The sequence below is a fragment of the Glycine soja genome, chromosome 17 (assembly GCF_004193775.1).
Source record: "Glycine soja cultivar W05 chromosome 17, ASM419377v2, whole genome shotgun sequence".
NCBI lineage: Eukaryota > Viridiplantae > Streptophyta > Magnoliopsida > Fabales > Fabaceae > Glycine > Glycine soja.
In genome coordinates, this window is record NC_041018.1 from 2693303 (window position 1) to 2713322 (window position 20020).

The 20020-nt window shown below is 33.4% G+C and overlaps 3 protein-coding genes and 1 pseudogene across 4 annotated transcripts; 1 reads left to right on the forward strand and 3 right to left on the reverse strand.

Moving 5' to 3' along the window:
- The first annotated feature begins 2221 nt into the window (after positions 1-2221).
- Positions 2222-3029, forward strand: LOC114392320. Its single transcript, XM_028353398.1, has one exon. It carries the CDS (start codon positions 2414-2416, stop codon positions 2906-2908), a length of 495 nt encoding a protein of 164 aa, XP_028209199.1. The 5' UTR covers positions 2222-2413; the 3' UTR covers positions 2909-3029.
- Positions 3030-4694: 1665 nt separating this feature from the next.
- Positions 4695-6574, reverse strand: LOC114393487 (annotated as a pseudogene).
- A 1886-nt stretch (positions 6575-8460) lies between these two features.
- LOC114392319 (serine carboxypeptidase-like 33) lies at positions 8461-12115 on the reverse strand. Of its 2 annotated transcripts, XM_028353396.1 has the most exons (10): positions 11779-12114; positions 11520-11627; positions 11256-11351; positions 11080-11172; positions 10906-10994; positions 10346-10627; positions 10088-10245; positions 9905-10000; positions 9195-9300; positions 8461-8798 (listed from the first exon to the last, which is right to left on the reverse strand). In XM_028353396.1, exons 1-10 carry the CDS (start codon positions 12047-12049, stop codon positions 8649-8651), a joined length of 1449 nt encoding a protein of 482 aa, XP_028209197.1. In that variant the 5' UTR covers positions 12050-12114; the 3' UTR covers positions 8461-8648. The 2 variants fall into 2 exon arrangements, with proteins under 2 accessions (XP_028209197.1, XP_028209198.1); XM_028353397.1 differs by lacking the exon at positions 9905-10000 and having other exon boundaries at positions 11779-12115.
- A 1267-nt stretch (positions 12116-13382) lies between these two features.
- LOC114392317 (beta-glucosidase-like SFR2, chloroplastic) lies at positions 13383-18864 on the reverse strand. The gene is made up of 10 exons (XM_028353395.1): positions 18506-18864; positions 17704-18034; positions 17097-17235; positions 16745-16911; positions 15561-15782; positions 15056-15224; positions 14744-14977; positions 14499-14648; positions 14282-14411; positions 13383-13904 (listed from the first exon to the last, which is right to left on the reverse strand). The coding sequence occupies exons 1-10, from the start codon at positions 18675-18677 to the stop codon at positions 13705-13707; spliced, it is 1914 nt and encodes a 637-aa protein (XP_028209196.1). The 5' UTR covers positions 18678-18864; the 3' UTR covers positions 13383-13704.
- Positions 18865-20020: the final 1156 nt, after the last annotated feature.

A 20020-nucleotide genomic window follows, 5' to 3' on the forward strand; every position in this document is an offset into this window, starting at 1 on the left:
CAGTGTAACATCTACTTTTTAAGCCCAACGAATAAAAATAATGATCCTCAGAGGTTATATAGGAAGTGCGGCATCAGGCAGTTCAAAATCCAACAACAGGATTCCTAAATTACAATCTACAGAAGAAGGTTTCATTAATTGGTTCATCAGTCATCACCAGAAAAACCTGGTTAATCTCTTGCATTCAGCTCTTTCTTCAAAAGAAGGATTGAAATAAGCCATAATAATTTTTTGTGTTAATTGCACTTTTTACTCTAAATTTTTTAATTTTTGACAAATTTTACCTTTAAATACAAATTAATTTAGCACATGTTACATCAACTTTTTTTAAAACTTACCCCATTTTCAATTTTCAATTACCATTAATTGGTTCACCGTTTATAATTAATTTGTTTAATTAGGTTTTTATTATTAACGTTCCTATTATATTTATTTATAACGTTAACTTGTCTCCCTCCAACTCTATATATATGGTTTTTCATTATGCATCGAGAAAAATCCTTCTCTCTCTTCCTTAAATTTTTTTCCCTCTGTATATGAGTTTGAGTTGTGTGTCTTACTAGTATGTTACCTCAATCAATCATTAATATGAGAGATATATATAGTACTTATTGTTAAATGTTGCCCATGACAGGCACAATATTTTGAAGATATATATAGTGTCAGAGCAGATAAACTATTAAAACATAGGAGTATTAATATAAAACTTTTTAGTATACTCTTATTTGTACATTATATTTTTACTAATTAAAATTTATTAAAAAAATAAAATTATAAGTAGACTTCATTAAATAAAAAGTAGGCAAAATTGTATTTTGGTTTTCCTACTTGTCTCCAATTTCGATTTTAGTCCCCTTTAAATTTATTCACGAATTTAGTTCCCCAATTATGTCAAATCCCTATAAATGTGGTCCACAAGCCCAAAGTTGAACATTGACTGACACAAAAAAATGTTGACTGTTTTGATTGGACAATGGATAGAAAAATGTTAGAATTGACTCTTGGACACACCTTTTCATGTCCAATTGGAACGTGACACATGACGATCAACATTTCTTTGTGACCGTCAACGTTTAAATATGGGTTTGAATATCAGATTTATAAAATTTGACATAACTAAAGGACTAAATTCGTAAATAAATTTAAAAGGAAACTAAAATTGAAATTTTTACCTAAAAAGTAAGACCTACCCATTAACTTATGCCGCATCTGTTAAGAAAGATCTAACTATACGATCATTTGCTCATCTAAGGTAGAAGTCACCAGGGACATTTTCATTACCTGATCCATCTAATATCCTCAGTATTTCCCTTGGCATCCTTGCATAAAAAGTGAATCTTGGTCAACAACAAGCACATTACCTAACACTTTACTCTCAACACCTTCCGATGGAGAAACTATAAGACCCTCACTTTTTGTTCCTTCCCTTCCTAGCTTATTTGTGAGCTCTTCAATGTGATTCGTAAACTCTGCCAGAGTGAATGGATGTTATTCATGTGTACTTGATCTTGAAGCCTTTTTTATTAGAGAATTTGGAATTTGAAACAAAAATTGGTGAATTTCATTTTAACTATCTTTAATATTAGGTGTATTAAGAATAATAATATTTGCACAGATTTATTATTTTTACTTCTAGAAGAAATGATTTTGTCTCTAACATTTTTTTTAAAAAAATGTTTATGTGTGCAGAGACGTATTCAGAGATGGAGAATGTTGTTACGGATCAATTTTGTCTCTGAAAGGCCAAATTTTTTTCACCTCTAGACAATAAAATCGGTCTCTTTCATACACAGACTATTTCCGTCATTATTAAGGTTTTTTTTGGTAGTGTCTCTTTCATATAATTTTTTTAATTATCTAATCATTTTAATGGCATCTAGAATTATACACTACAATTTATTCCTTTACCGAGCATTTTTCATGTAAAATTCGTTGTATTTACCTTTCATTATGTGCTCCTATGATATTAATTTGATAATTTTTTATTACTTAATAAAAACCTATTAATATAAAATAAACTTATTCAATATCTTAATATTAATATAACAAAAATAATTCAGTAATTATCAAGAGGATGGTGGAATTTAGAATTATTAATCCTTACTAGACTTATCTCAGACCGTCTGGGAAGAAAGAAAGAAGAATAAACTGTTTGGTCCCATCATGAAGTATTGGTGATACCTAATATACCCTCGTATGTTCAATTCGGTCGCATATTTCAGGTATATATATAACAAAAGTATATTATAAAACCTCAATTCGGCGAAAGCGGTGAAGGCCTCAAAATTTATCCACTCTCTTAATGTCCAAGCTCATCTAATAAACACCATACACATGCACCACCATATATATATAGGCCAATTTATTATACAAGCCAAGCTTCTATATATAAACATATAAACAGCAATTCATAATGCACAAATTAGGACAACCGATGTCTCTCTTAACAGATGAGTTGAAGTCCAAAGCTGAGGTTTACTATGGGGACAAAGTTTGCAGGGAGAAGTTCTCTTTGTTGCTGGCAGAAATAGGTCTACCTGATGGGTTATTAACCATTCAAGACATTGAGGAATGTGGTTATGTCAAGGAAATAGGCTTTGTTTGGCTGAAGCTCGAGAAGAAGAGAGAGCAATGGTTTGATAAAATACTTGTTTGCTATGATACAGTGGTCACTGCTTATGTGGAGCCAAACAAGATTAAGAATCTCACTGGGGTGAAGGCTAGGGACTTCTTGCTTTGGTTCACTTTGAACGAGATTTTTGTTAAGGACAATCCAGAAGCTCCTGTCATCACTTTCAAGTCTTTGGTTGGTTTGTCTATGTCTTTTCCATTGTCATTGTTTGAAGCAGGGAAAGAAGCCAATAAGGAAGAAGCAAAGGAAGAGAAGTGGTGGAGGATGATCATGTAATTAGTGCAAAAAAATAAATACAAGTATAAAGTAAAATTTTATTTGCAATTTTGTATATATGATGTTGTTCATCGGGATCTGATTATGCTCATACAATTAATGCACTTTTATATTTTTTTAATGATTTATTCGCTGTAGTTCATTAAAAAAAAATAGTGAATGTCTTTAAAATATGAAGCGGAAGAAAGAGAATATGCTATGTAATATTATTTGTTTCGTTTAGAATATGCCAAGAGGTGCTTATTGTACTCTCTTTCCAAATTCTTCACGTAATCCTCTTCGCAGAGGCGTGTGCCTTTCCTTTGCATCAATGCATGGCATACGTGAGACGAGGGAAAGGGGTAATTTAGAGTCGTGTTTCTGTTTGAAAGGAACATTTAATTTTATGATGGAGACGCTAATTAAGTCAAATGACAGGGTACATATAATTTGTGGTTCAATCTACTACTATTATCTGTCAAGCCCATGTTCAGATAGGAACACTTTTAAAAGGAGGGCCAAAAAATGCATCTCACTTTTTCTTAAATTGGAAATTTGAATTAATGCTGCTGCCTAAATATTTCAAATTTTCTTCGTTGTTATTTGTGCCATATAGTGATTTATCCCAAGCCTTCCTATTGAAGATCCTCACTTGGGCCTTAGCAGGCCGCACCAAAAAAGAGGAACCCAAATTCTTTAGAACGCCTTCATCTTTTGCAAATTGAAACAATTGACCCTCCGGCGAACCATACTTTTGAAAGGTCAATGTTAGAACTTTATTAGAGGAGCAAAGTTTTACATGATGAGGGAAAATATATATTAGGAATAGGAAGGGGGTAAAACAATGGAAAGATCTTCGTTAATAAATCATGAGGCAATTACACGATCGAGTTAACTTAGACGACTTTAAGGTATTAAGTTTGTAGGTTATTTTTATTTATATGTTGTTCAAGTTTTAAGTAATTAAGTGCGAGTTGATTGCATGGATACATTTAATTTTTGGCATTGTGTTTTTCATTTATTAATATTGATACGCATGATTATGATTCTCGTGAGAAAAATTGGCAACAAAAAATGCTGGCACAAGTGCATAGCTAGCGCTGACTATCCACGAGTAGTAGGAAGATGCTGAATGAGGGAGAGAGCTTCACTGGGCTTCTTAAGTGGCACCATGTGACCTGCTCCTCTCACTGTCACATATGTCAACCCTTCATATTCCACTATTCTTCCTCAAACCTGCATTGTTTCATTTTCACCCATTCTATCAAATTCCACAAAATCAATATACAGTATAGGGAATATATTTATTTTGGAATAGATGACTAACGCTAAAATACATGGTCCTAAAGATAAACACAGACACAGTCAATTCTAAACTATCCACCTCATTCTCGAGGCATAAGGGTACTTGTCATTGTCAAACTATGTTCATGCATATATGTGAACTTTGGTATGATGAATTATACTGATTTTACACGTGTATGTTTGTATGCATTTATTGGCTCTTGATCAACACTTCACTCACAAATATCATTTTCTTTTAAAAAACCTTACATAAAATATTATTACACCTAAATTTTTCTTTTTAGATTACAAATATATTTTATTAAAAATAATTTTATTCGAGTCAAATAAAATTATTTTGTTACAAAACCCAATTGAAGCTCTAATTGCGTGGTGCATTTTTTAGACATGTATATATAATAAAAAAAAGTGAGAAATATAAATCTTAAATATATTTTTAATTAGCACTATCAATTTTTTTTATATTCAACTTTTGTAACAGAGCATATGAGTGCGTGACCCTTTAGCCGAAAGCAAATAATTCCCTCATGTCATTCAATGCAACGTGTTTATATCTAAAGCTGAACAACCATATGCATAACTTATGAAGCATATAATCACAGAGGAATAAATGTAGTGTTCCTTTTTCTTTTCATTTTTAGGAGTTATTTTATCATTAGAGAGAGAATACAACTAAGAATACCTGTAAATCCATATCTTAAGCCCACCCTTGATGAGTTTGGTGTAGATAGGTAGGACCCAAAAACAGAGATGTTGTAAGCTTCGAATATGGAATTACTAAGCAAAGAAACACAGAAATTAATTAACATTCAATATTCATTGCTAAAAATTAAGAAAATTAATGAAGGAGCTAATTCTAGTGCTTACTTGCAAACCTTCCATGTTACGTTAACGTTAGTGCCTCTTCTGATATCTACATGAAAAATGACTGAACATCTTTTCTACTGAAATATTCTTCTGCATAATTGGAATAACAAGGGTCATAGCCCCCAAAAATTCTCATCCTCAGTCTATAATCATTTCTCTCCTGCAAGAAGCAAATTTTCTCTCAACTTAAACCACTTGATATGAAAATCAGTATGATCATCACTATAATGTGTGACATTAATTAATTATATACCTTAGTTGATGATTCAGGATTGTTACTGTTGCTATGATCAGCTATTGAGGATGTGCTGTTTAGACGACATGCCGGGGCATAAATGTTGAATATGTCAATTTCGGAGTAATCTAGGAAGACTTCGTTCATGGCCTTGTTGCATTCATTAGGCCAATCAAATTGTTTAAAATCACATAATTGTTTTGCTTTGTCGTATTGCTGGTCTGATATAACTGCGTGACTCCATGCATATTCCAGCACCCCTTTATAGTCATAGTAATCACCAGTTTCTGGGTTCCCTACCTGAATATGTGAATATATCCACTTAGAGAGCAATGAAATCATCTGGGGGTGCACTTTCCTGTATTTTTTTTTCTTTTTCCCAAAACATAGATATATTTCCTTATGTGATATTGATATTGGTGTTGTTCTCTATTCACAATTCATAAGTGGAGTTTCACTAATCCAAGTAATAAAGGTTTATATTAAAGGTCTGCATAGGTTACTGAAGTAAAAGTGTAAAACTCTGATTTTTGATTGGAGAATAATGCTAAAAACACTTGCATCTGAATTATCTTCTTTTTTTCTTCCTTTTTCTCCTTGGTTTGGGAGGATTTACTTACAATAAAACCTTTAAGATTAATAGAGGGGTATTTGTTTCTATCTTTGTTTCGATCAAAGATTAACTCTGCAAGCTGAGGGATATAGTGACCTGGAAAATATGGACATTAAAAATGTGGTTATGCTAGTAATGTAAGTGACAGAGAAATATCATTATGAAGTTAAACACTAACCACCATAGCTTTCTCCTGATATAAAAAATTCCCGAGATTTGAACTGTGGGAATCTTTGTAGCCAATTCACCAAGAAATTGTAGGTATCCTCAGCTGATTGAAGTAGCTTGTCAACAAATATGGCAACTTAAAATAATCAACAAGATCAGACAAATTTATCTTCTGTAAAGGAAACTCACCCACAAAATTATCCTCTAATATGGTGAAATCAGAAGATGTGTTAGTATAAAAAAATCCAACTCCAACAGGGGACTCCACAAATAACAAATTTGCTTCGGCAAGGGGTTTCAAATTTCCAAGTAAGCAAAATAAATCAGCATTCTTTCCTCTCTTTTATTTTATTTTATTATAGCAGTACTTATTAGCACAGTAATAATTGTTTGTATACCAACGAGATAGTGAAAGGCACAAAATTCGAAGATGGAAATAATATAGATATGCATAAACCTTGATTCCAGGAGTAGGTGTTGAAATGTAGTCCTTCCCCATTTTTTGTTGACTATAAGAGGTCCAATCTCAACAACTGCACCAGACCCAATGGAGGAGCATCCGGGTCCTTCCAAACAAACCAATCAAATGAAATGGCATCAATACAATAAGATATCTAACTATAACCTTAAAGGAAAAATTAAAAATTAAGTAATAATATGAAGATGGAGGTTGACATGTGACAAGCTTGATAACAAAAAAATCAGAGACCTCCATTGAGCCAGAGAAGGAGAGGCTTCTTGGATGGTTCAGATTGAGCTTCAAATAACCAGTAGAAAAGGGTCCTCCCATGGTTTTCATTGACAGTGATGTAACCTGAAAAGTGTGATACTGAGGGGCTTGAAGGTTGGCCAGGAAGATCAATTATTCTATCAGATTCATATGTTTCCACATTTATTGCAGATGCTTTAATGAACAAAGTACTTAAAAGAAAGAAACATAGGAACTGGAGACACAAAATAACATTCATGTTCGTGTTCATAACTGCTACTAAAATAAATCGACCTCTTTGGTCAAAACACTATTTGATTAGTTACTCTTATAGTTCTAACAATGGTGACTGCGAGAATTGAGATCAATTGGAATTGTTGGAAATGGCCAATAATGTACACTTGGAAGCCTTGCCCACACGAGCCCATCAATTCATTAAGTTGTTTGACCTCAATGGCACCATGATGATGCATGTCACTGTTCTTTTTATCAATATGGCTAAGTTTATTGTCATTTCTCACTCTAGCTCTTCCGGTGTCAGGCATAGTGGTGGTGGTCCCTTATTATGATCAACTAGAATATATCATATAATGCTTTTGAGCTTATCTTTATAAAAGAGTGTAAAGGCAAACTTATTATTCGAAGCCGAGAATTCACTGCATCTTTTGATTGACTCACTTGTATTTTTTTTGTTAACTTCATCAAAATGCTCTTTCAAATTAGAGAAATACTTATTCTAAAGGTGTTTAGTCAAATGTTAGTTTGTAAATTTTGTAAAAAATATCTAGAAGATTTTGTACAGTCTTTTCTCTTTTCTTCATTTTTACATACAAAGTTTTGTTACCTAAATATATACAACATGATAGTACCATAATATTAGATTTATCATGCGCAGTTTTGTTAATTATAAATTAAATAAATAAAAAAAATTGGACTAACAAGGTTAACTCAACTTAATCTAGATCATTAAAATTTTGAATTGGGCTGGACCAAAAAAGGTTTGGGCTTAAATTTTGAATGTCAAGCCCATTCATTGAGTTAATTAATTAGGCCAATCCATTGAACTTGGCCTATTTTAAATCTCCGAAGGTGCAATTTTGCATTGTGAAACATGTTATTTATTATTATGATATTCATTTATTTGCCTTATAGAGATAGCTTTCAAGTGTAATTATCCAACAATGGTTTTGAAAACTTTTTAAACTTATTATAAAAGACAGATGCAATAGTTTTTTAATTACTTGGCCTTCATCAAAACCTTTTCTTATTCGGTGGTCACATCCTTCATTTTTACTTGGCTCTTTATTGTTTGGTATTCATCAAAACTTCACGCACAAAGGTCGTATTCTATACTAGTGCAAAGTGATGTATTTACTTTTGCAATAGGCTGTATCTACTGCAAAAACAGTAAGTGTGTTGGATGTCAAATGCATATCATATACAACATCTCCCTTTTCATAACACGATCTCTCTAATCAGGCTATTAATTGAAATTAATAAAATTTAGTTTTAAAATATTAATTTATTATGTAATAAAACAAATTCAACGGATTAGATTCTTGCTGTTCCACTACTAATTCTAAAGGATCAAAATCCATGGTAAAGAATAAAGAATGATGTATGAACATCCTCAGTTCCTCACATCACAGTATCACATGCTATTTGATACTTGGAGAGAAAAGAAAAATGCAGGTATAATAAATGATATAATTTAATGAGAAGAGTCAAATGAATGTTTGTAGTTAAGGGATGTCTACATGTCATTGTTATTCATTTATTTATATTGATCATACACGGGTTTTCATTCTTGAGAGAAAAATTGCCAACCCAAAATACTGGCACAATTGTACATATATTACGATGATTATCCATGAGTAGTAGGAAGATGTTGCCCAGTTAAGAAAGAATGAATTAGAGAGAGAGCTTCACTAGGCTTGTTCAGTGGCACCAAGTGACCTGCTCCTCTCACTGTCACATATGTCAACCCTTCATATTCAACTATCCTTCCTCCAACCTGGTTAGAGTGCAAGGAATACGTGAGTAATGCTACTTACTTAGACCAATGTAAATAGGGTAAAGAAAAAACAGTGAATTCTATTCCAAGTATCCACATCTCACTCTTGAGTCATGAGGAATAATACATAAGGTTACCTCTCAAACTATGTTCAATTTGGTACGATGAATTTCACTGGTTCTAGTACACGTGTATGTTTGTATGCATGTAATGACTTGATCAACAACAATTCACAAATATAATTTTCTTTCAATAGAAAGTACATAAAAGATTATTATACCCTGAGATATTAAATATATTAACGTACTTACAAAATAAGATTATAACTTTCAAAAGTAAATTATGTTATAATTATTAAAAAACGGTTCTTAAATCAGGAAGATTAACGGCATGAACCTGATTATCATGGTACCAAGTTCGCCACCTAGACTTTAAAGGTAATCCCAGAGCCTCAACGCAATATCGTGTTCCTATCACCGGCACTCTTCCATCTGCGTCTCCACTGTACCAAGAACAAAATTAATTAAAAAATAAATAAAACACGAAATTGAAATAACCAGAAATTCTATCTTTAAGTTTGTGATGTACTGTACTATTCTTTTTAGATGCGAGTAAAAACTCTTTATGGCCAACTAATGGAAACAGAGCCTAATTAATGCGAGTCATGATATAAGAATGATGATTCGAAAAAGGAAATCACGGTAAAGGGCATAATCCCTACATACAGGGCACATGAGTACGTGACACTTTCGCCGAAAGCAAGCTGTATTCCCTCATGTCATTTAATGCACATTCTTTATATCTTAAAGCTAAACAACCATATGTATCAGTTATGAAAATTATTAGATGGTGGGAATTATTATGATGTCAATTAATTTTTATATGATATAATGGAATTTGTTGGGGACTACACTTTAACCAAAAAATTTGACTTTATATATAAATTAAAAAACTTCAATACATATTACATAGAAATTAGACAGAACCATAAACACGATAGTATATAATAATCTAATAACTTCTTTGTGCATTGACTATTATCCATTTGAGAAGTTATTTTTATAATTATTAGTTAAAAGAGAAAGAGAGAGCATATCCAAAAATACCTATAAATCCATATCTTAAGGCCACCTTTGATGAGTTTAGTGTAGACAGGTAGGACCGAGAAAACAGAGAAGTTGTAAGTCCTCAATATGGAATTACTAAGAAATGAAACACGAAAATTAATGTTCAATGTTCATTAGTAAAAATTAAGAAAGAGCATTGAAGGAGCAAATTCTAGTGCTTACTTGCAAACCTTCCATGCTACGTTAGTGTCTCTTTTAGTATCTGCATGAAAAGATGACTGAACATCTTTTCTATTGAAGTATTCTTCTACATAATTGGAATAACAAGGGTCATAGCCCCCAAAAATTCTCATCCTCTTTAGTCTATAATCATTTCTCTCCTGCAAGAAGCAAATTTTCCATCAACTTAAACCACTTAAAATGCAAATTAATTAGTGATTATAATTTAGAATCTAAAAATTTGTGACAGTAGTTATCTACCTTAGTAAATGATTCAGGGCCGTTACCGTTGCTATCATCAGCTATTGAGGATGTGCTGTTTAGAAGACATGACGGGGCATAAATGTTGTATATGTCAATTTCTGAGTAATCTTGGAAGACTTCGTTCATGGCCTTGTTGCATTCATTTGACCAATCAAATTGTTTAAAATCACATACTTGTTTTGCTTTGTCGTATTGCTGGTCTGATATAACCGCATGGCTCCATGCATATTCAAGAAGGCCTTTATAGTCATAGTAATCATCAGTTTCTGGGTTCCCTACCTGAAGATTTGAATATATCCATTTAGAAGGCAATGAAATCATCTGGGGTGCATGTTCTCCTATAATTTTTAGTTTTGGACAAAATGTGTGTTATTCTCTAATCATAAGTGAAGTTTCACCTCGAAAACCGACGATATAAAGATTTGTGTTAAAGGTCAACATTTTTCTAAGATAAAACTTTGATTTTTTATTAGAGAATAAAGCCAAAAACATGTGAAGAACTACATCTAAATTTTATCCTCTTTTTTTCCCTTCCTAATTAGAGAGTGTTTACTTACAATAAAACCTTTAAGATTAATAAAGGGGTATTTGCTCCCATCTTTGTTTCGATCAAAGATTAACTCTGCAAGCTGAGGGATATAGTGACCTGGAAAATAAGGACAATGAAAATGTGGTTATGCCAGTAATATACTATGTGACAGAGATATATCATAGTGAAGTTAAATACTAACCACCATAGCTTTCTCCTGATATAAAAAAGTCCCGGGATTTGAACTGTGGGAATCTTTGTAGCCAATTCACCAAGAAAATGTAGGCATCCTCAGCTGATTCAAGTAGTTTGTCAAATATGGCCACTTTAATCATTCAACAAAATCAGAAAAATTTATCTTCTGTAAAGGAAACTCACCCACAAAATTATCCTCTAATTTGGTGAGATCAGAAGATGTATTAGTATAAGAAAATCCAACTCCCACAGGTGACTCCACAAATAACAAATTTGCTTCTGCAAGGTTTTCAAATTTTCAAGCAAAATAAATCCTCAATCTCTCCCCTTCTTAATACTTATTAGCACAGTAATAACATGAACTGTATATAACAATTGATTGTCAAAAAAGGAACATACTACAAAGTCCAAAGATGGAAATAATATACAAATGTACTATGTACAAACCTTGATTCCAGGAGTGTGTGTTGAAATGTAGTCCTTCCCCATTTTTGTTGACTATAAGAGGTCCAATCTCAACAACTCCACCATACCCAATAGAGGAGCATCCGGGTCCTTCCAAGCAAACAAATTAATCAAATGAAATGATATCAATATAATAAGATCTCTAATCTAGCTATAACCTTAGTTGTAAAGTGGAAAACTATGTAATAATATGAGAATGGTGGTTGACGTGTGACAAGCTTGATAGCAAACAATCACATACCTCCATTGAGCCAGAGAAGGAGAGGCTTCTTGGATGGTTCAGATTGAGCTTCAAAGAACCAGTAGAAAAGGGCCCTTCCATGGTTTTCATTGACAGTGATGTAACCTGAAAAGTGTGAGACTGATGGGCTTGAAGGTTGGCCAGGAAGATCAATTATTCTATCAGATTCATATGTTTCCACATTTATTGCAGATGCTTTAATGAACAAAGTACTTAAAAGAAAGAAACATAGGAACTGGAGGCACAGAATAACATTCATTTTCATATTCATAACTGCTACTAAAATCGACCTCTTTGGCCAAAACCATTGGGTTGATTACTCATATAACATCAGTGACTGTGAGATCACTTGGGGTTGTTGGAAAAGACAAATATATGGTACACATGGAACCGGCCTTGCCCACAAAAGCCCACCATAAGTTGTTTGACTTCAATGGGCACCATGATGCATGTCACTATTAATTATTTTTATCAATATGGCCAAGTTTATTGCCACTAATTTCTTATGAATGTAGCTAAGTTTTTTTGTCACTACTCACTAACCCTTCCTGTCACTACATCGTGGTAGTCCCAAATCTTGACCGACTACACTATGTCACATCAATACTCTACTCGAAAATTCACTGAATCTTTTGGACTGACTCACTTGTTTTTTTGCTAAATTCATCAGAATTCTCTTCCAAAGGTGAAATATTTACTAAGGGTTAACAATTATATACTTACGTAATTATTATGCAATATAATATAGGTAAGGGCTAACAATTATCTTTAAGATATTAGTCAAAAAACGTAAATCTAATGAAAGAAGTGTTTATTATTTAAAAATAAAAATTATTCAATAATTTTAGCAATAAAAATATTTAATATATTTACTTATTTATTTATTCTTAATCAGTGTTTTTAGGACACTTATTAATAAAATTACTTAAAATACAATGAGCTTGTAAGTTTATTTATATATTTTAAAAATACTTAAATGCAAACTTTAACTATTTTTTATTTTAAATTCTTGATAAATTATATATTTTTAAATAATTATTCTTTCAATTTATACAATTAGCAATACTTGAATTTATTTAACGTTTACTTTTATAAATTAAATTAGAAAAATATTAATAATTCACTCTCAGACTATTTTTTAATACACTTTCTATTATTATAAATTAAATTTATTGTCATGAATAACTAGAATTTCATACAAAAAAAAAAACTAGAATTTCCTTTCCCTTATGTACAATCAGGACAAGCATCATTGGACATTACAGGCATGAATATAGACATCACGGATGAACAGACAACTTAAATCTGGAAAATCTTTCATATATTTATGTATTATATATTATCTGAATAATGCAGCAAAACTGGAATACATGTTATACAAAGGTGATAACTAATGCGGCTCCGACTGTGAGACAATGCAATTCTCGTCCATTTCCAAGAAGCGGGAAATTCCCTGATCTTGATCTTTCTCTTCAATAAGGAGACGAGATTTGTATAATATACTGATACTGATATGCCATGACCAGTATGAATTGGGAAAACTTAGATGCAAAATATCTCACTCCATAGAAAATAGGAGATCAAGGTTCCTTAGGGAGAAAAAAAGAAAGAAAAAAGGGAAGGCTCTTGCTTACATAAAGTGGTGATCAGCGATTTACATTCTTTGTGTATGTCCAGGGTATACAATACATGACATTCCGCTAACAGGGACAGGCATCACATATTACCGTCCAGTGATTATATTAATACGTTGACTTCTTGGTAAAAATGAGACAAATAAGCTTTACAACAAGAATGCACCATAATACACCCAGTACAATATTACACATATAATGAAAGTTAGACAGATGTGTCTGGGGTTGAATATTGAAATGGAAAGTGCTCATCACTCAAAAATATAGAATCTGGGACAAGACAAATCAATTGCTAAGTTTCAAGAGGCTGGAGAATCAATTTGGCATTCTTCTTTTGAGATTTTGGTTTCCTTTTAAGGGAGAAGAGGGAGAATGGTCGAAAAATGGATCTTGAGAAGCGGCTCAAGGGATCCTGGAGTCCATCCATCTGATAATGACCAAACCGCCAATCTCGTTCTATATAAGGTCGCTGTTCAGGTTTGTCAAGTCCACCTGTGATGAGAGCCAAGAAGACTTGTTAGACACTTATTCATATAACTCCCATATAGAACTAAAGTCATTGAAGAATGAATATAATGCAGTAGTATTAAATAGTCAACTTAAACTTGATATAACTATTTGTCCGCAGTTAAAAGTTAAAACAGGATCCAAAAATGTTTGTCTTCAGTTTCGCATGGTGCTGATATAACTATCATAAATTTAAATGAATAAATTGATATAAAGTTGTACAGTAAAAACAATCAGTGCATTCAAAAAATATATGTTAAAATAAGAAGGGTGGGAAAAAACATAAAATCCAGAAGAAACACACAGTCCCACTAATCAATAGAGACACGGATTGGTAGTTGAAATTTTGAGTAAATAATTACCTGCATACATTAAACGGTGTTTATCCACAGCCCGATAAAATGGTCTTGTTTTCTTCTCTTTTGCAACTCTTTGAAGTTCATCCCATGCTCTTTCACGATCTTCATGTGTAACTTTGCCTGTATTCACAATCTGCAATCAAGAGTTCATGGAAAGTGTCATAAAAAATTAGACAGAGCAAATGACATGGAAAAGCAAATATAGACAGAAAATTCGAACCTTAGAAAATAGATGGTAAGAGGGGCGAGGGGTCCGTGCAAGATTATTTGCCCGGTCAACCGCAACAAGTCCAAACTTGGGACCATATCCATCAGCCCACTCCCAGTTATCAGAAATAGTCCAGAACAGGTAACCAAGTACACGCACACCCTGTACAAAAATTGCATGAAACCTAACATGAAATTGGTGTTTATGAAAGAAAAACTTAATTTTAAGCAAATAAAAATTTAATTCATAATCAAAACCATGATCATGGCAGCATAAATAGCAAGCAAATGCTCCAAGAGATATGGCCGGCGAATCAAATCTGTCTCATCTGAAACCCCATTTTCAGTAATGATGAAGGGAATATTTAGATGTTTGTATCTTTCATGGTATTGAAGCAGCATGCGGTATAAGCCATCAGGGTATACCCCACGACCAGATTCACTGTACTCATCATTTTCCACCAGCTTCAGGCCTGCACCTGAAACCACTTCCTGAAATAAATGTCAGAATTGTCATGTGAGTATGCCAGATATCATGCACAGTGCACTTTCAAGGTTAATAAAGCAAACCTGCCCATAGTAGTTTATGCCTATATAGTCCAGCTTCTCAGATATTTCATCAATGTATGGGAAGAGAGTCAATGAATTAGCCAGTGAAACAGCAGCAATATCAAACAAACCATAGGGTCGCATAAATGACACATGGTGTGCTACACCGACTATTGAATTTAATGGGTTACTGCCAATTGCCAAAAAGATAAGTTCAGATAATTACAAATATAAAATTAGAAAAGAGCGTAAGTTATCAACTGCAAATGTTTAGCCTTATAAATGTGAAGGGAAAAGAAAGCATAAAACAAATTATTGCACTTGAAAGATATGGTAACAGAGAATGGACATAGAAAGAAGCTAAGAAATAAAAGCCAATACAAATAAGCAAGGAAAAGAGGATAAATATCATAAAAACATTGTTGAATGTAAAAATAATTTTTAAGTTCCATAATCAGGTCTCTCATTATCTATATGCCCAATATAAACTTGCAACAAATCTGAAGCTTCTTTGAGAAAGAAATACCTTAGTCCATGGATGTAGTCGTATGCCTTTGAGTGTGCAATAGACATCCAGTGCATGGCCTGCTGGAAAACACCAGTTGGAAGTGCAGAAGTAGCAGCCTCAAGCATATCAGGATGACCACCAGGCCAAGCTCCAGCACAATAAGTAAGCATACAGAAGACATGGGGCTCATTAAATGTTACCCAGTAGTCTACCAAATCTGAGACACTGTCTACAACAAGCCTGTATGGAAAGGGAGGATATGATTAAGAGCTTCATGAATATACTATCACAAGATGAGTAACTCAATAGGATTAGACAATAATGTGAGCTAAACAACAAGAAAATTGATATTCATCAAAAGAAAAAATCGTATATAGAAGCAGGAATTTCAATCTCTAAACTGTCCCAAACATGTTAAAAAAGACATGCATGGAATTAGTAGTCATTGGTGAAGAGACAGAAGAATGGTTAGATGTGACATAGAAAACTCAAACTATAATACTATAATAGAGTCAAGATGGAGAATTCACAGAGGAAGACATTTCATCACTGAACTATGAGCTTTCCATTTAACTTTCAAATGATTTGCTTAGTACTTAGCATGGTTTCATTGCTGTTTTGATTAGAAAAAAGAAAATCACATTTATTTTTTGGTACATGAACATGTAGTTCCATGAATTTGTTAAGAATGAACCTAAAGTTTTACATAGTCCACCTGGTGGTATATTTGATTCAGCACTCTCTATTCCACTAAGTCTGGCATCTTGCTTCACCATCTTGGCTGATTAGAAACTTCTCATTGCTTAATCTGCACTACCAAATTGTTGCTATCGTACTGTGATATTCAATGAACCCAACCTATTCAATTCAATTCTGTTTTAAACAATACTATTCTGTTTAAATCATTGAATGAAGTATTTGTTTATCAGCATATAGTAAAAAAAATTATCTTAAAGGAAACGGGTATGCCGTGACAGGTTAATATAACAGTCTACAAATGAACAAAGACTCAAACACATGAAAATGTAATTTTGCAGTAATTAATCCAGCACCATAATTCCACTTCATTCATTTACAAGTTACAACCATAGGCTAGCACAGGGTAACAGCTAATCTCACTTGAAACTTGTGAGTCATCCACAGCAAGTAGAGTAATAATAGGCCATAGCATACAGACAACAGACACTAAATGAAAAACTAACCTGGTAAAGTCCATGAAATAATCCACTGTCTTTTCCAGCTTCCAACCTCCATACTCACCAGCCCAGGGTGGAAGCGAGTGATGAAAAAGAGTGAGCATCACTTTCATTCCATACGATCGAACCCTATTGATAATCCACTTATACCGTTCCAATGCAGCATAGTTAACCTAAGCAAGAACAACAGGTGAGTTACTCATAGTTCAAATTGGTTGATAAGGTTCAACTTCAACATAAAACAGAAAATTGAAAAACATATGCATAAGCTCCATTAGAGAAGCTATTGACTGACATAAACTTAACCATGAATGGCACCGTAATTCATCATCATATGGAAGGTCAGCATCCGACTTACAGATTGATTAAGGCTGCTTACTGGCTCCACTGGCATGATTCTTGTCCAATCTATTCCCATGCGAAAAACTGTAACACCAGTATCCTTGGCCAACTTTATTTCTGTTTCAGGATCAGACCAAAACCTTAACCTCTCCTCCCTGAAAATCAGGCATTTTTTAAAATTCTAATTAGCCATAAAACTACACTTTTTTTGGAAGAGGGGAGGGTAAAACTTACAATTTTGAATTAAGAGTTACATAATGTTTACAAAAGAAGTTTAATAGGCATCGGTGTAACTTTTTACACAACTAATCATAATTCACTATTAATATAACTCTTTAAGTAATTATAATAGTCAATAAACTTATCATACATAAAGCAGTTTGTAATAGGATGACAGTGTAATACATGTATTATTTGTTATTATAAAAATTATTGGAAGGTTTCCTTTCATAATAACCTATGATTTTATTCCTTTCATTCTAAAAATTAATTAAAGAATATATGCATGAAATGAAAAAAATAACACTCCCTTCCATTTCCTCCAAACCTAACAAACCCTGGAAGTCTAAAAGATCCATCTCTTGCTGCAATTAACATGAAAATAAAATTATCCCAGGGCTTACGGGCATGGAACATTATGCCAAGCAGTTACATTAGGACGGGCTTCTTCTTCTCTTTCTTTCCCTTCCACTTCCATATACTTCTCAATTCCCCTGATCATGGCCTCCATCGCCACCTTGAGAGGCTTCCTGCTCCTCGGAGATGTTATGGCCGGCTGGGAACCACCATCGCCAGAAGCAGAACCAATCACAGCATCCACTCTCTGCTTCCCCTCAGAGTCACCACCACCTTCACCACTCTTTTTCTCAGCAAACTGGATCCAAGCATCATCAAGCCTGTCCTCAACATGTGCTGGCGCTGTCGCCAAACCAAAGAAAAACCCATCTTCCCCTTCTGCAACAAATAAAATAAATAAAAAATAAAAACCGTATCCTCAACCACATGCTTTCAAACAAACAATTAAAGTGTTCAATTTTATTACACCTTAAAAATATACACTCTCCTGAGATTTTAAATTGCAGTTACAAACTTACAGTAACAATTTCATTGCAATCCTTGATATTGCAGGAAATTATGGCTGTCACAGCTGCAATTGCGTTACTTGGCAGTTCCCAAAATTATCTAAATATGAATTTTATTTACAATGATTCGATGACATTATTTAGGGCAATTTAATTAAATTCATAATTAATACAACATTTGCCGATAAAAAAACAAAAAAAAAAGGACATAAACCTGAAATGTTATACACGCTAGGTCGTTACTGTTATTTACGCATAATAGATATAACGAAATTGAGAACAAAGGTTTTTGAATGGGAAAACACATTACTTGTAGAAGAGATAGTGTTTAATTGCAAATTACCAGCGACGTTAAAGTGTGCGAGAGTGTCTTGGGATTCATCGATGGGAGAGCGGAAACCGCGAAGGTTCTTCTTGCGAAAGCGGGAGTAGGAGAAGGCGTTGGCGGCGACGGTGAGAGTGAATAGAGCTCCGGCGAGCTTCGTGGCAGTGAGGAAGAGTCCGACCACCGTCATCGAAATGCGTGTTGCTAACTAACTTTGGAAGCCATAGAAACAGAAGAAAGAACAGTTCAAGTGCACACGTCACTTCACCCAACCAAATCCTAAACCAAAACTAACTCAACTTAACAACACGTGAACGTGAACGCTTCCTTCACCGGCATTTTCTGAACTCAGTGAACTGAGAGTGAGACTTCTATCCACGTGGCGCGTAGCACTTAAATGGAGTTTCTCTAGCTAGATAGTATATTTTTTATTAGGATAACGTTACTGGCTCACTAGTACTATGTTACTGTTCTTTTTAGTTCACTACTTTGATCTTTGAATATGTAACTAACTTTCCACTCGATTATAATAAATCAAATTTCAAGGAAAATTTACTGATTCTTCTCAAAACATTTTAACCATATGTACTTTGTACCTTGAAAATGTCTAAGAATATTCAAGTTTCCCGAATTCTGAATCAAATCTCCATTAGATGATTTTAACTATGATAAATTGTACATCAATCATATGTGTAAACAATTCGAGTAATGTTAAAATAAACTTATATGTTAATCTTTCGTAATAGTAGAATTTAAATAAAGAGATTTAGAAACAGAAACTCAGTTTCTTTGTAAGTGTTTCTTTCCGAGAAAAGTGATAAATTATCTTTAAACATAATTAAGTAAAGTGTCATAACTCGTAAAAAGAAAGCAACATGGAAAATTTAAAACAAAAAATCAAATATGTTCCTTAATTTAGAGCACGCTCATAAATTATGTTTGTAGGTTTAAGAAAGTCTATTGTCTATTACACCACGGACATCTCTTGCCCCACCACCATCATCCAAACATTACAAGCAAGGTTGTAAACTCTAACAAAAAACACTAATGCGAAAAACAAAAAGGACCTATGAATATAATCCCCGAAAGATTTGATTAACTCAATTCTATGTGTCTTTTTTCATAATGCTCAAAGTAGAAAATAAAAATATGAAATTGTCGAGGAAATTATCAAGATCAGATGTGTGCAAAAGTTGCATTGTATGTACATGTTGGTAACCTAGATCTACAAGGGGTGACGAAGAGGAAATTTGAAAAACAAAAGGAGGAAAAAGAGGCCTCAAAGAACGTGTCTTTTTCTTTTCATGTTGTGTTTTATGTTAGTTGCGTATTACAATAACATGTTAGGGTTTTTTATTGTTTCATGACAGTCATGAGATTTCAAATTAAGCTTTTACACAAATTGTTTAAACAAAAGGAGGAATGAGGCTTTTTAAGACGCCGGCGACGGTGGAGGATGGCATAGTGGTGGTGATGGCCAGGGTTGTGCAGGGGAGGGAAGGTGGTGCTGACTGAAGGGTAAATTTGTCCTTT